This window comes from Danio rerio, chromosome 22, assembly GCF_049306965.1.
Source record: "Danio rerio strain Tuebingen ecotype United States chromosome 22, GRCz12tu, whole genome shotgun sequence".
NCBI classification, from domain to species: domain Eukaryota; kingdom Metazoa; phylum Chordata; class Actinopteri; order Cypriniformes; family Danionidae; genus Danio; species Danio rerio.
The window spans coordinates 3,322,602-3,335,974 of record NC_133197.1 but is presented as its reverse complement, the minus strand read 5'-3'; the positions used below and the strand labels follow the sequence as shown (position 1 = coordinate 3,335,974).

The 13,373-nt window shown below is 40.3% G+C and overlaps 1 protein-coding gene across 2 annotated transcripts in view; it reads right to left on the bottom strand.

The window, feature by feature from the left end:
• ftsj3 (FtsJ RNA 2'-O-methyltransferase 3) overlaps positions 1-13,373 on the bottom strand; it is a 29,386-nt gene that overhangs the window by 1,748 nt on the left and 14,265 nt on the right. The window contains exons 11-19 of one of the 2 annotated variants that reach the window (XM_073936288.1): positions 10,827-10,962; positions 9,934-10,136; positions 9,731-9,845; positions 7,947-8,161; positions 7,766-7,860; positions 3,968-4,070; positions 3,703-3,886; positions 809-903; positions 160-362 (exon numbers count right to left, since the gene is read on the bottom strand). In XM_073936288.1, coding sequence (XP_073792389.1) covers positions 160-362; positions 809-903; positions 3,703-3,886; positions 3,968-4,070; positions 7,766-7,860; positions 7,947-8,161; positions 9,731-9,845; positions 9,934-10,136; positions 10,827-10,962 — 1,349 coding nt within the window. Of the gene's footprint in view, positions 1-126; positions 363-808; positions 904-3,702; positions 3,887-3,967; positions 4,071-7,765; positions 7,861-7,946; positions 8,162-9,730; positions 9,846-9,933; positions 10,137-10,826; positions 10,963-13,373 lie in introns of those variants that run through there. The other variant, NM_001305468.1, reaches the window with a different exon arrangement.

Here is a 13,373-nt window from a genome sequence, read left to right as displayed (position 1 = left end):
AATTACCTTTATGATAATTTTACTGTCAAAAAAAAAAAATTACTTTTTAATTAAAACTTAAAAAAAGAAATCTAAATATATAACAATACTTTTATTACTATACTTTTACTATACTTTTCCTCCACCTTCATGCCCCGCCTTATTTAGAACCGCACCCACCTTTTGAACCTCGCCCTCCTTTGCCCCGCCCCCTTTCATCTTTCCTCTGCGCAGCTCTTGTGTCTTTCTTCATCCGCCCGTCGACGACCTTAAAGGCTCCTTTCACTCCTGCTGGACGGCGAACTCTGCGGCCGACGCCCTTCTTGGCCACAACATACGTCACTTCACGCTTCTCCTTCCCCACGCCGGCCTTCTTGTAGATACTGAAAGTGAAAGTGATTGGTATGAGTGAGCCGGGCATCATGGGAATAATAAACTTTAGTGTGTGCGTGCATATTGCTGCGTCGCATTTTGCATATCCTTTTGTCCTATATAGTGATGTCAAAATTATCGGGTTTTAAAAAAGTCCATTTCCTGCTAACATTTGGACACAGATACACGAACACTGGAGCGTTTAAACATTTCAATGCAATGAAAGAAATGTGGATGATGTGACGAGATGATTGACAGGACTCCTAACTAAGCAACAGAATGGTGCATTAATGAGAAAATTGACACACACACACACACACACACACACACACACACACACACACACACACACACACACACACACACACACACACAAAAAGTACTTATTTTTTTAAGGTGTAGTGTAAGCAGGTGAATTGGGACGCTATTCATGTTGTATGTGCTAATTTAAACTGACCTCTTAAGCTGAGCCATCTTCTCTCGCTCTGAAATGTCCACTGTATTCACCACAGCTTCAGCTTTCTTCTTGGCCTGCTCCATCTTCTTCAGCGTCTGAAAAGCACAGTAAAACACCACATTAAGACTTATTTATTCCGAGCGATGCTCCATCATTATTGCAATAAATCCAATACAATAAATCGTACAACAGTTCTGTCTGGTTCTCGAATATGATTGGCTGACAGCCGTGAGATATTCTGTAATATCAGCACTCGTACAGCCAGTTCACTCTAGTGTATTACTCCGCCCATACAGAGTGACAGCAGATCAATAAACTCACTGCAGTCTGACAAATATCGCAGCTGTTGACCGACATCATGTACTTTTGAGGCTTATTTTAGGCCAGAATGTAGTTGTTTAGATTGCAACTATGCAGTTTATTTATAAGGAAAGAACCTATTTTAAATATTTGTAATTTTTGAGATTCAGCGTGTCGGCAGCCATCAGCGGTCATACTGAGCAGAGCATAGACCAGGGGTGGCCAACCCTGTTCCTGGAGAGCCAGCCTTCTGCAGATTTCAGTTGCAGCCCATATCAAACACACCTGCCTGTAATTATCACGTGGTGTTCAGGTCCTAATTAATTGGCTCAGGTGTGTTTGATATGGGTAGCAACTGAAATCTGCAGGAAGCTGGCTCTCCAGGAACAGGGTTGGCCACCCCTGGCATAGACGGTTGACGTTCAGCCACAAGATGGCAACAGAGACCGCATAAGCCCTTAGAGGAGAAAACTCAGACAACAGATTAATCAATCTTTTTCTATTGTATTATAACACATCTTGACCAGACACATGTCCTCTTTTTCCCTGAGCTGTATACTTTTTAGAAGAACTGCTGACAAGTGGAAAAAGCAAAAAGTGTGGGGGCCTTTGTTTAATACAAAGTCTAGTCATGTCACAAGTTGCCACGATGCTTGAAGTTGTGAAATATATTAAAGCTGCACGTAATTGTTCAGTTCTGGTATGCAGAGAAGGGTTGCAGAAAGAGGAAGTATGTCTGGGGGTACTAGAGTCAAAGGACTGCAGAATGACTGATTAGTGACGTTACACCAAAACTCCACCTGTTAATATCAGTTGTGTATATATGCTGGAGTCAGGGAAATGTATGTTAGTTGTGAACCTCTTGAATGTAATTCTTGTGTTGTATTGTGGTAACGTAACCCAGAGCTCTGTCATCCAATTATTCATTTGTATCCAATAAATTACTAATATTTTTGGCATTGAAGAAAACACTCTACTGACCTTTTCTTTTTGAACACGCATGCAATTGGCTTGATTTTCACTGGTAAGTGACTTACTAAGTCGATCTCTCTCTTTAGTATGCTGTAATGCTGTATTTATTCCATAGTAATCTGCTAATGTTTGGCTTTTTCGGGGTTAATTATTTTGATCTCCCGATTGCAACAGAGAAATACTGGGAAATCTCTGTAGACTGATGGCATTTCATGCTGTTCAGCCTTATAATCTTAAAATGTAAGTAAAATCAGCTGTTTTGTCATCACTTTAGACATTACGCAAGAGAATCATTCAAATACTAGCTCTAAAGTGACGTTGGAGAAGGAGCAACGGTTTCTGCTGATCTCACGTCAGCTACAGATGTGAATGAATGGCGGAAGAAAGTAGTTCCTTTTACAAATGGATTTTGAGACTCTGTGTTTGATTTTCTTTTCTAAACTGTTGTATATAACACAATATCACACTCGTAGCAGTGCAATATGGCTGTATATCCCCACTGGTGGGACACTAAGGACACAAAGCATGCTATGAGTGATATGTATATATACAGACACACACACACACACACACACATATATATATATATATATATATATATATATATATATATATATATATATATATATATATATATATAAAATGTAATAAATTGTAACAAAAAAATTACATAGCAATAAAATGTAAAAATATTACTTTATAATCAAACGTAATTATATCGAGTTATAATCATCATTATCATTCCAATGACATTTATACAAAAAAACATTTAATTCTTAATGATTAATTAATGACGTTATTGTTCAAATTAACAATGTTATTTTCTAAATAATACAACATCAAAATAGGTTTAATATAAAGTAATTATCTGAAATGTTTATTTATTAATTTATTTATTTTCAAATCTCATTTGTAATTTGTAAGTCGTAACCTAAAAATGTACCTTCATTAATCATTTCAGCATTCTAAAAATGGATTAATTATAACCAATATTTCCGTTATGGGCATAAAATAAAATACATAATTAAAGTTTAATGTAGAGTTCAAGTCAGAGTCATTCTCCCTCTTGTGAATTCTTTTTATTTATCAAATATTTCCTAGGCGATGTTAAACAGATTCAGGAATGTTTCCGCAGTATTTCCAATAATATTTTTTCTTCTAGAAAATGTCTTAATTTTTTTATTTCGGCTAGAATAAAATCAGTTTTTAATCGTTTTAAAACCTTTTTAAGGTCAATATTATTAGCCCCTTTAAGCAAGATTTGTTTTGGATTGTCCACAGAACAAACCACTGTTATACAATGACTTGCTTAATTACCGTAACTTTACCCTAATTAACCTAGTTAAGCCTTTAAATGTCACTTTCAGCTGAATACTAATATCTTGAACAATATCTTGTGAAATGTTATTTACTGTCATCCTGGCAAAAATAAAAGAAATCAGTTATTAGAGATGAGTTATTAAAACTATTGTTTAGAAATGTGTTGAAGAAATCTTCTCTCCATTAAACAGAAATTGGGGAAAATAAAAGAGCTAGAAACTCTGACTTCAACTGAATACACGCATAACAATGTATTTTTAGAGTGTGCTGTATATGTAGTGTATTTTTGTGTATTTTCTGACCCGTCTCTTCTTGCGGGCTTTAGCCTCCGCCACGCGTCTGATTGGCCGAGCGTTGATTTCTTTCCACTTCTGCTTGTATTCCTCCACCATGTCTTTGGTCACAGGAACCGGCCGTTTTCGGTGCTTCTTCTCATCGTCCACAAACCAGGCCGGAACCTCGGTCATGTCCTCAGAGTTGGCAAACCTACAGTAGAAACATAAACGTTATTTCTCTGAAGCTCACCAGCATTAGCTGGCGGCTAACATGCTAACAGGCCCATCTGACCTGTGGAAGGAGCCGTCAATCAGGTCTCGCTCTCTTTTTTTGGACGTGGCGATCTGAGCACCGAGAGCCAAACCTTCAGCATCCAGAACACGAGCGCGCTTATCTGAGGATAGAAAAACAACACAATAGTGCAGCGTTCAGATCAAATGCTAAGAGAGCATGCTAATTTTCTTAAGGCTGATTTATACTTCTGCGTCAAACGCATGCGTATGCTACTGCGTTGACGCATAGTCCTACGCCGTGGCCGTCGCTGACGTGCACCTCTCAAAGAATGTAACTACACATTGCAATGACGTGTAGCGCAAGCGCTGCGATTGGTCGGCTTGGTAGCGCTGACGAGTCTGGGCGGGACCGAGAGCCGCACGAATGCCGCAAGCCTGATGGAGCGATTGTTTACAAGTGTGGAGTCCCGTGTTGGAGCTCCGGATGGAAAGTTTTGTGTTTACCTCATAGTTAAAGTTGCTGCACGTCCGCCGGTTCCTGCCTCAGAATGAGCGAGTTTGAGCCACTTGTACATTCAGGAAGTGTTCAGGAAAACAAAACAGCAGCGAAGAAACTCGACACAGAGGAACATTTACACATCACTGCCAGCTAGCGCTTCGGAAGTGTTAATGCAGACCAACAGAGACAGCGCGCAGAAGTATAAATGCACAGCTACGCGCGTTGCATGCGCCGTGGGTTACGCCGGACACTTAAAGCAGAAGTATAAACCAGGCTTAATTCCTAAGTATTCTGCCACTGCTAAAGGCCGTGTACAGTTCATGTTGAATATTTGAACAGAACAGTCATTATATTTTTGGTAATGCATTACTGTTGTAGCATAAATTTCGTTAGCCTGTCGCTATTATATTTAAGTCTTTATTTTGACGCATTTCCACCAGTTTCATGCTTTAGAGCAGCGGTTCCCAACAGGGTGGTCCCGGCCCACAAGGGGGCCTCAGCGAGCTTTGGGGGGGGGTCGCGTCATATTTAAAAAATTTCTTGGCAGTGGACAATTCGAAGAATGATCATGTTGCCTTAGTTCATTTTATCACCAAGCTCAGTAGTCCTCAACCACTGGTCGTTGGATTAATTGGTACAGAGTCGCACAAAAAATTATGAATTATTTTTGTTTAATTTATTATCCGAGTCTGAACGATCTTTTATTTGAAAAGCCTTTATTTTAAAAAAAATTACTGTATTCTCTGGCTTACGTCTCGGAAACTTCAGCACCCAAATTTAACCCAAAAGCAGCAAAATGAGTAAGAAACAGACGTCTTTGGAAAGTTTATTTGCCAAGGGGAAAAAGCCAAGTGAAGGAACTGCCAAGGAATAAATTCGCAACCCATTTGTCAACAAATCAAGTGAATCCAGCATGGTTGTGCAAGAAGATCAACTGATGGAGATCACAAATGACAGCGGCCTTTTAGGGGCCATTCACATATCGCGTATTTCTAGGGCAGGGATGGGCAAACTTGATCCTCGAGGGCCGGTGTCCCTCCAGAGTTTTGTTCCAACACTATTCAAACACACCTGAACAAACTAATCAATGTCTTCAAGATCACTTGAACTCTATATGGAGGTTTGTTTGAATAGGGTTGGAGCTAAACTATGCAGGACACCGGCCCTCCAGGATCAAGTTTGCCCACACCTGTTCTAGAGTCTGCACAAGTTTGTTGTTTCCAATGGAGGTGCGCACAAGCGGTGTGACACTCCGCACCAATGAACCCCGGGCCGTGAGCGCACCGCGAGTCACGTAACAAGAATTGATTGATTAGCTTCAACTTGTATGGAATATTCACATTTCGGAATAATCACATTTTCCCAGACAAACACAGAACACACCAACACTACAGTGCTTTCTACTTTTCTCCAGAAATAAAACTTGTATCAGAGCGACAGCAACGTTTTTTCAGCTTATCATCCTCTGAGAAAACGGGTAATGGTCGCCTAGCAACCTACGGTAAAATTGTCAAGCGTTGACCGCTCTGCGGTGATAAACAGGTTGAGGACCACAGCCCTAGCTGACCAAAAACATTTGTAATCCGTTCTCCACAAAAAAAAGACTCACTGATTCGCCTTACAGCAATCCTCACACTATTTAATAGAGCATAACAAATAACATACAAGTAGTAAATTGTAATAGCCTATAATATTTTTCCCCTTATACACCAGTGTGAATACTGATATTTTTGTTATTGAATTTCAAATAGGGCCAATTGACCCTAAGCTAAGCCACACCCAAAAACCGCCACCCACCAATCGTGGCTTAGCAACTGTAGCTACGCGCTGGGGCTCTGTCAAGCTTTCGAGCGAGTGCATAAGGATTGTGCAAATCTGATACCCGGTCTCCTTAAAGTTTGGACGGGATGGTGGGATTTTTTCCCTTTTCAAAACCGAAAACCCAAGAGGAGAAATGCCAGCGTGGATCAAGCCGTGTAAAGGGCGCTAAAGGAGCAGAGCTAAATTGGTTTTGTTTTTGATATTCCTCGCACATTCAGTGATAGACTGACAGCAATAACTCACACACCTCTCACCCTAAGAGGTCATGTTCCCCAGCTGTCTTATTCCTTTTTTTTTCCCCCCGCTCGATATTGTGAGTAATGCTCCGTTTAAGCCTTCGCCATAACATTAGTAACTTCGTCATATTAATAGTGAATAGGTCAAGATGACATGAGTTATTGATCCAGAAAATACGAATCTGTTGCTAACTTTACTGAACTTCATATTTCCATCTATTTCAAGCTTCAAATCAACAGAACAAAAGCCAGATATGATCACAAACTGAGCACCTGCGATCAATATACATCACCCGCAGCCTGTTTTTCAGTCATTTATCCTACTGTAGATTTTTATGGGTCAATGATGCTAATATTCGGCACAAATCCATCAGTTTCCCCTTTCTGGCTGCTCTTTCTGTGAATGAACTATGTAAAAGCACTGTCCATGCGCGTTTCCTCGTCAGTAACGCTATATTTCATTACACAACAATTAATCTATCAGGCTTTTTGGCTAAATACAGAGAAATCAAGGTTTAATTAGTTATTATTAGATTATTTTTAAGCTTCACCTCTCCTGCGGAGCATGAGCTAAGCTGTTGAATGGTTGGAACATGAGGCAGCTAGGCTAAGCTAGCTTCAATTTTGATTGAATTATTCTCTAACCGGTTGCCTATTATGTGGTGAATATACCCCTATAAAGCATAGTGCAGTCCGTTTTTGTCTGGCTTTCTCGGATATCTCAATGACATTATCTCCCTGTCAATGTCTGACACCGGCGCGCACACATTGTAAAAGCTGTGCCAGGCACAAAAGCTTGACAGGCATAGCAACAGTAACTAAGGAGGGCGGGGCTTAGCGAAGGGTCTAAGACTTACACGTTTCAGTTACAAATGGCCGACCGATGTTTTGCTTTATATTTTACATCAGGCTATTATTTGTGCACAAACATATAGAAATAAACATACCGTTTGTTTGAAAACAACATTTTTTGTCATTACTGCTGCAAACTTTTACGAGCGGTATTATCATTAAATGTGGAGGGGGGGGGCTTACAATATTTTTCGAGGGAAAAGGAGGTCTGAGGCTAAAAAAGGTTGGGAACTACTGCTTTAGAGAATCAAAAGCAACAGACTTCATTGGCAGAAAGCATCTGATATATAACTGATAGCATTATATATACCGTTTATGCAAATATAGGAAAAATATACTATAATTCAATGAATATATAATATATACACACAGTCTTACACATATACAAATATTCAAATTTATAACACAGGATAATATATTATATAATGTAATATAACTCTGAACTGACTTGTTTTTTCAACTGGAATAACTTGGATGTTGTCGTTTTCTTCAGCTCCATTCGTACCGACGGCCGCTGACGCTTGTTTCATTTGCGCAATCTCCCTGTAATAAAAACAAAAACACACACATTAATATTTATTGGTAACACAGAAAACCACAAACACATGCAGCATTAACATGATCGTCACCTCTCATCATCGCTGCTGTCATCAGAGTCGCTGTCTTCAGCCTCCTTCACTTCCTGTGAGGGAGTGGCCACTTTCTGTTCCGGTTTCTTAGGCTCCGCCTCTTCCTCCTGCTGTGCCTTCCTCTTTTTACCTCTTCCGGTCTGCAGGATCTGCGTTTGCTTGAGTTCGTTCATGGCGTCGGTGTCGTCGTTCAGATCGAGCTCAGCGAAGATATCCTGCAGACACATGACAACATCAGATCCACTGCAGAACTGTAGGGTAGCTAGCTAGGTTTCAGTTTAGTTTGCATCAATCCTAGGTATTCGTTACTATGAGGGCAACTCGACTCTAAATGTTGTTTGTCACCATGGTAAATTATGCTGCATGGCTAACATGCTCTAGAATAGGATATGTTCAGATTATTATCTGATTATGTTTAAGTTATATTTGATTATGTTCAGGTTATGTTCTGATTATGTTCAGGTTATGTTCTGATTATGTTCAGGTTATGTTCTGATTATGTTCAGGTTGTGTTCTGATTATGGTCAAGTTATATTCAGATTTTATACAGGTTATGTTCTGATTATGTTCAGGTTATGTTGTGATCATATTCAGGTTATGTTCAGGTTATATTCTGATTATATTCAGGATACGTTATGTTCTGATTTTATACCGGTTATGTTCTGATCATATTCAGGTTATGTTAGATCATGGTCAAGTTATGTTCTAATTATGTTCAGGTTATGTTCTGATTATATTCAGGTTATTTTCTAATTATGTTATGCATCTGATAAAGTTTTGATCTTCTAGTTATATTCAGGATATGTTTTGATTATATTCAGATTTTGTTCCATTTATGTGTAGACAATGTTCTGATTATATTCAGGCTATGTTCTTGTATATGTTCCAGTTATTTTTTGGTTATGTTTAGGTTAGATTCTGATTATGTTCTGATTATATTTAGGTTATATTCTAATTATGTTATGAATCTTATCATGTTTTGATCTGCTGATTGCATCCAGCATACGTTCAGACTATGTCCAAGTTATGTTCTGATTATGTTCAGGTTATGTTTTGATTATATTCAGGTTATGTTCAGATTATGGTCAAATTATGTTCTGAATATGTTCAGGTAATGTTCTGATTAATTTCAGGTTATATTCTAGTTATGTTATGAATATGATTAAGTTTTGATCTTCTAGTTATATTCAGGATATGTTCTGATTATATTCAGATTATGTTCCATGTATGTTTAGATAATGTTCTGATTATATTCAGATTATGTTCAGATCATATTCAGGTTATGTTTAGGTTATATTCTGATTATATTCAGGATACATTCAAGTTATGTTCAGATTACATTTTGATTCAGGTTATATTCTGATTATAATCAGGTTATGTTTTGATCATATTCAGGTTATGATCAGATTATATTGAGGTTATATTCAAGTTGTGTTCTGGTTATGTTCTGACTATGTTCAAATTAGGTTCTGATTATGTTCAGGATATGTTCTGGTTATCTTCTGAATCTGATCAAGTTTTGATGTTCAGATTATGTTCTGGTTATACTCAGGTTTTGTTTTGTTCAGTGTATGTTATGTTGTGATTATGTTCTCATTATTTTCAGGTTATGTTCTTATGTTGTTCTAGTTATTTTCGGTTAATGTTCTGGATCTGATTATGCTTTGATTATGTTGAGGATATGTTCTGATTAAGTTCAGATTGCACTTGTTTGGTTTAATTAGCCTGAAACTAATTCAGCAATCCTGAGTTTGTTTAGCCAGTATAGCGGTACAGATTCTCACCTTGCTGAACCACATGCTGGTCTCGCGCTCCTTCCTCTCGTCTTTTCCTTCAAGCTCGACAAGCAATTCGTTTTTATTGTCCTCGTCACCATCATCCTGCTGCTCAAACGACACTCTGCACACAAACACATCAATTTTATTTATAAACGTAGTTTCATATGAACTGTTAATGTTTTCAAAGAGAAACTGCAGCGGAGCCGTACTTCTTCTTCTTCTTGGGCTTGTTTTTGAGCATCTGCTCCTCCTTCTGCTGGATCTCCTGCAGGTCATCAGAGTCCAGGTCTGAGGCCAGAGACATGCGCTCGTCCTCCTGCTCTTCATCAGACAGATGAACATCCTCCTGCTCGTCATCCTCCAGCAGAGCGTCTGCTGCAGACATATCACCCTGAGCCAGCTGATGCAGACCCTGCAGGACAACACACACACACACGCACACAGACAGACAGACACACACAGAGAGAGAGTCAGGGTGAGCAGGATCAGAGTTTCTGCACTATTCTGCGCCACTTTGTAGTATAAACAATATAAGCAGCGGTCACAGCTTTGCTCACGTAGTAAAAGGGGCGGAGCTGCTAGTGAAGGGGAGGGGCTACAGATTAACAGGGTGCAGCAATGGGGTGCTGACCTTTGATTACTTAATTTATTTTGGATTGTGAAAGCAATTCTCCTGCATAAGTGATTATACCGCCTCCTGGTGGTGAACGTGGTTATTACGATTATTATTTGGTAGTTTGCGCATTTATTCGGCAATTTGGCAACCGTCAAATGTGGTCTGGATGTGGTTTGAATTTCCGGTTAGTAAAATCATTAGTGTTCCAATTGGGACGACACTACATTCATACACTATGCTGTCGAGTGTGTGAGTACAAAGTGCATAGTTCAAAAGTATCTGGATGCAGCCTCGATTACGCAAGCTGAAACTGCAAGTCTTGAACTTGCAATGTCAGACACAATGCGCTCAATGGAGCTATTGACGTCACTGTGAGGGGTGGGGTTAAGTGTGGGCATCGGATGCAGCGAAGACTGCAACTGCACCAGGTCTGTGTCCAGACCACTGCCGTATAGTTTGTCATTTGGGATGCGGTGCTTTTCTTGCCTGGCTCTTCCTGATGCTGCCGAGGCTGAACATGGAGGAATCGCCAGCGTCTGCGATCGACACTCCTGGAAGATCCATCTTCAGCTCCACACGCTCCCGCTGCTTACGACGCTCCTTCAGCAGCTTCTTCTTCTTCCTGATCACACACACACAGACACACACACACATTTGGTGAAAAATGAAAGGCTAATGTTGTTACTAGCTAAAAATAAGTGCTGAACAAAGATTAATTACATCCGAGTTTGTTTTGATAAAATATTTGTGTATTATATATTTTTGATATGCATATGGGATACACACACACACACACACACACACACACACACACACACACAGAAACTATATATAAACTAAATTATGCAACAATTTTAGCTAATATTATTTTATCATTTCACATTTTAGATTTAAAAATAAATTAATTTAACATTATATATAAACATTTCCACAAATATATGTTGGCCTGTGTGTATTTATATATATATATATATATACATAATATATATACACAGTACACACACTTAGGGCCCTATCCTACACCCGGCGCAAGGCAATTGTTGCTTCAGCCTGATGCAAGAGTCGTTTTGACGTTTTGCAGCACGCAGTTTAAATAGCAAATGCATTCGCGCTCTATGGCACAGCGCAACTGGCTCTTACAGGGAATGGGAGATGAGGCTCTGATTGGTTTATTCTCAAAACACACCTATAACTCATTAAGAGAATAAGCTCAACCCTGTTAAGGCTGATTTATACTTCTGCATCAAACACCGGCGTATGCTACGGCGCTGACGCATAGCCCTTCACCATGGCCGTAGGCGTCGCTGACATGCACCTCTCAAAAAATGTAACTACATGTCGCAACAACGCGTTGCGTAAGCTCTGTGATTGGTCGGCTTTGTAGCGCTGACGAGTCTGGGCGGGACCGAGAGCCGCGCGAGCGGCGTTAGCCCAAATGGAGCGATTGTTTACAAGTGTGGAGTCCCGTGAAGGAGCTCCGGATGGAAAGTTTTGTTTTGTGTTTACCTCATAGTTAAAGTTGCTGCACGTCCGCCGGTTCCTGCCTCAAAATAAGCGAGTTTGAGTCACTTGTACATCCAGGAAGTGTTCAGGAAAAGCAAAACAGCAGCGAAGAAACTCGACACAGAGGAACATTAACACCTCACTGCCAACTAGCGTTTCTGAAGTGTTAATGCAGACCAACAGAGACAGCGCGCAGAAGTATAAATGCACAGCTAAGCGCGTTGGTTGCGCCGGTCACTTGACGCAGAAGTATAAACCAGGCTTTAGACCATGCGTCACGGCGCAAAGCGGATTTTTCCGTACTTAAAAAAGCAAAAGCGGATTCTGACACGCCCTTAATGCTTTTGCGCCCTGCACTTTGCGTTTGGATGGTCAAGATAGAGCCTTTACGGCTGATTTACACTTCTGCATTATGCATATGCTCCGACACAGCTTTCGGGTGGCATAGCTCTCGCCGTGGCTGATGCTGACGCTGACACAAACCTCTCAAAAAAAAATGTACGAACACCTCGCAACGTTGCGTAACACAAGCTCTGTGATTGGTCGGCTTGGTAGCTGTGACCAGTGTGGGTTAGACCAAGGGCCGAGCGAGAGCTTTCATTTAAAATCTGTTATTTGTCATCATTTGTCGTATATTATTTGTTTAGTAGATTTTATTTTCTAGGGCGAAGCATTGGCGCAGTAGGTAGTGCTGTCACCTCGCAGCAAGAAGATTGCTGGGCCGAACCTCGACTCAGTTGGCATTTCTGTGTGGAGTTTGCATGTTCTCCCTGCGTTCGCGTGGGTTTCCTCCAGGAGCTCCGGTTTCCCCCACAGTCCAAAGACATGGTGCAGGTGAATTGGGTAGACTAAATTGTCCATAGTGTATGAGTGTGTGAGTGTTTGAGTGTATGAGGGTGACAGGCCCAGACGACAGGCCGGCCGGAAGGTGTAAAAAAGTCCTTATCACATGGACAAGTCTAAATGGAGGACTTGTTCCAAAGAGCCAACCCCGCAACCATAACGCCCTATTCACACGGGGCTTCAGCATCAACGCTTGACAGAGGGCGTGTCTGAAGTTGGAGCTGAAACGATCGTCATAGAAGCGTCAGCCAATGAAATTCAGTCAGCAATAGGCCACTGTCTGAGCTGGTGTATTTGCATACAGCGATCTGATTGGCTGACGCTTCCGTCGGCGCTTGAAAAGTTGAGCTGGTCCCAACTTCTGCAGCGAGGAACGCTTCTGAAGCGCCGCCGACGGATCCACAATGCAGTTCGGCAACGCCTGACGTCACCCATTCAAAGTGAATGGGAAGCGTTGACGCTGACGCCCCGTGTGAATAGGGCGTAAGGGACTAAGGCCAAAGAAGAAGAAGAGTAGATTTGTGGTTTCCATTTATCATTTTCTATTTATTATTTATTCATATAAATCTATTAATTCCATAAACAATGTGTAAGTTCATAAAAAAAGCTTATAAAAAATCTGTTATTTGTCATTTTTTTCATATATTTTGTATATATAATATATAATTTGCATATTTGTATTTTTTA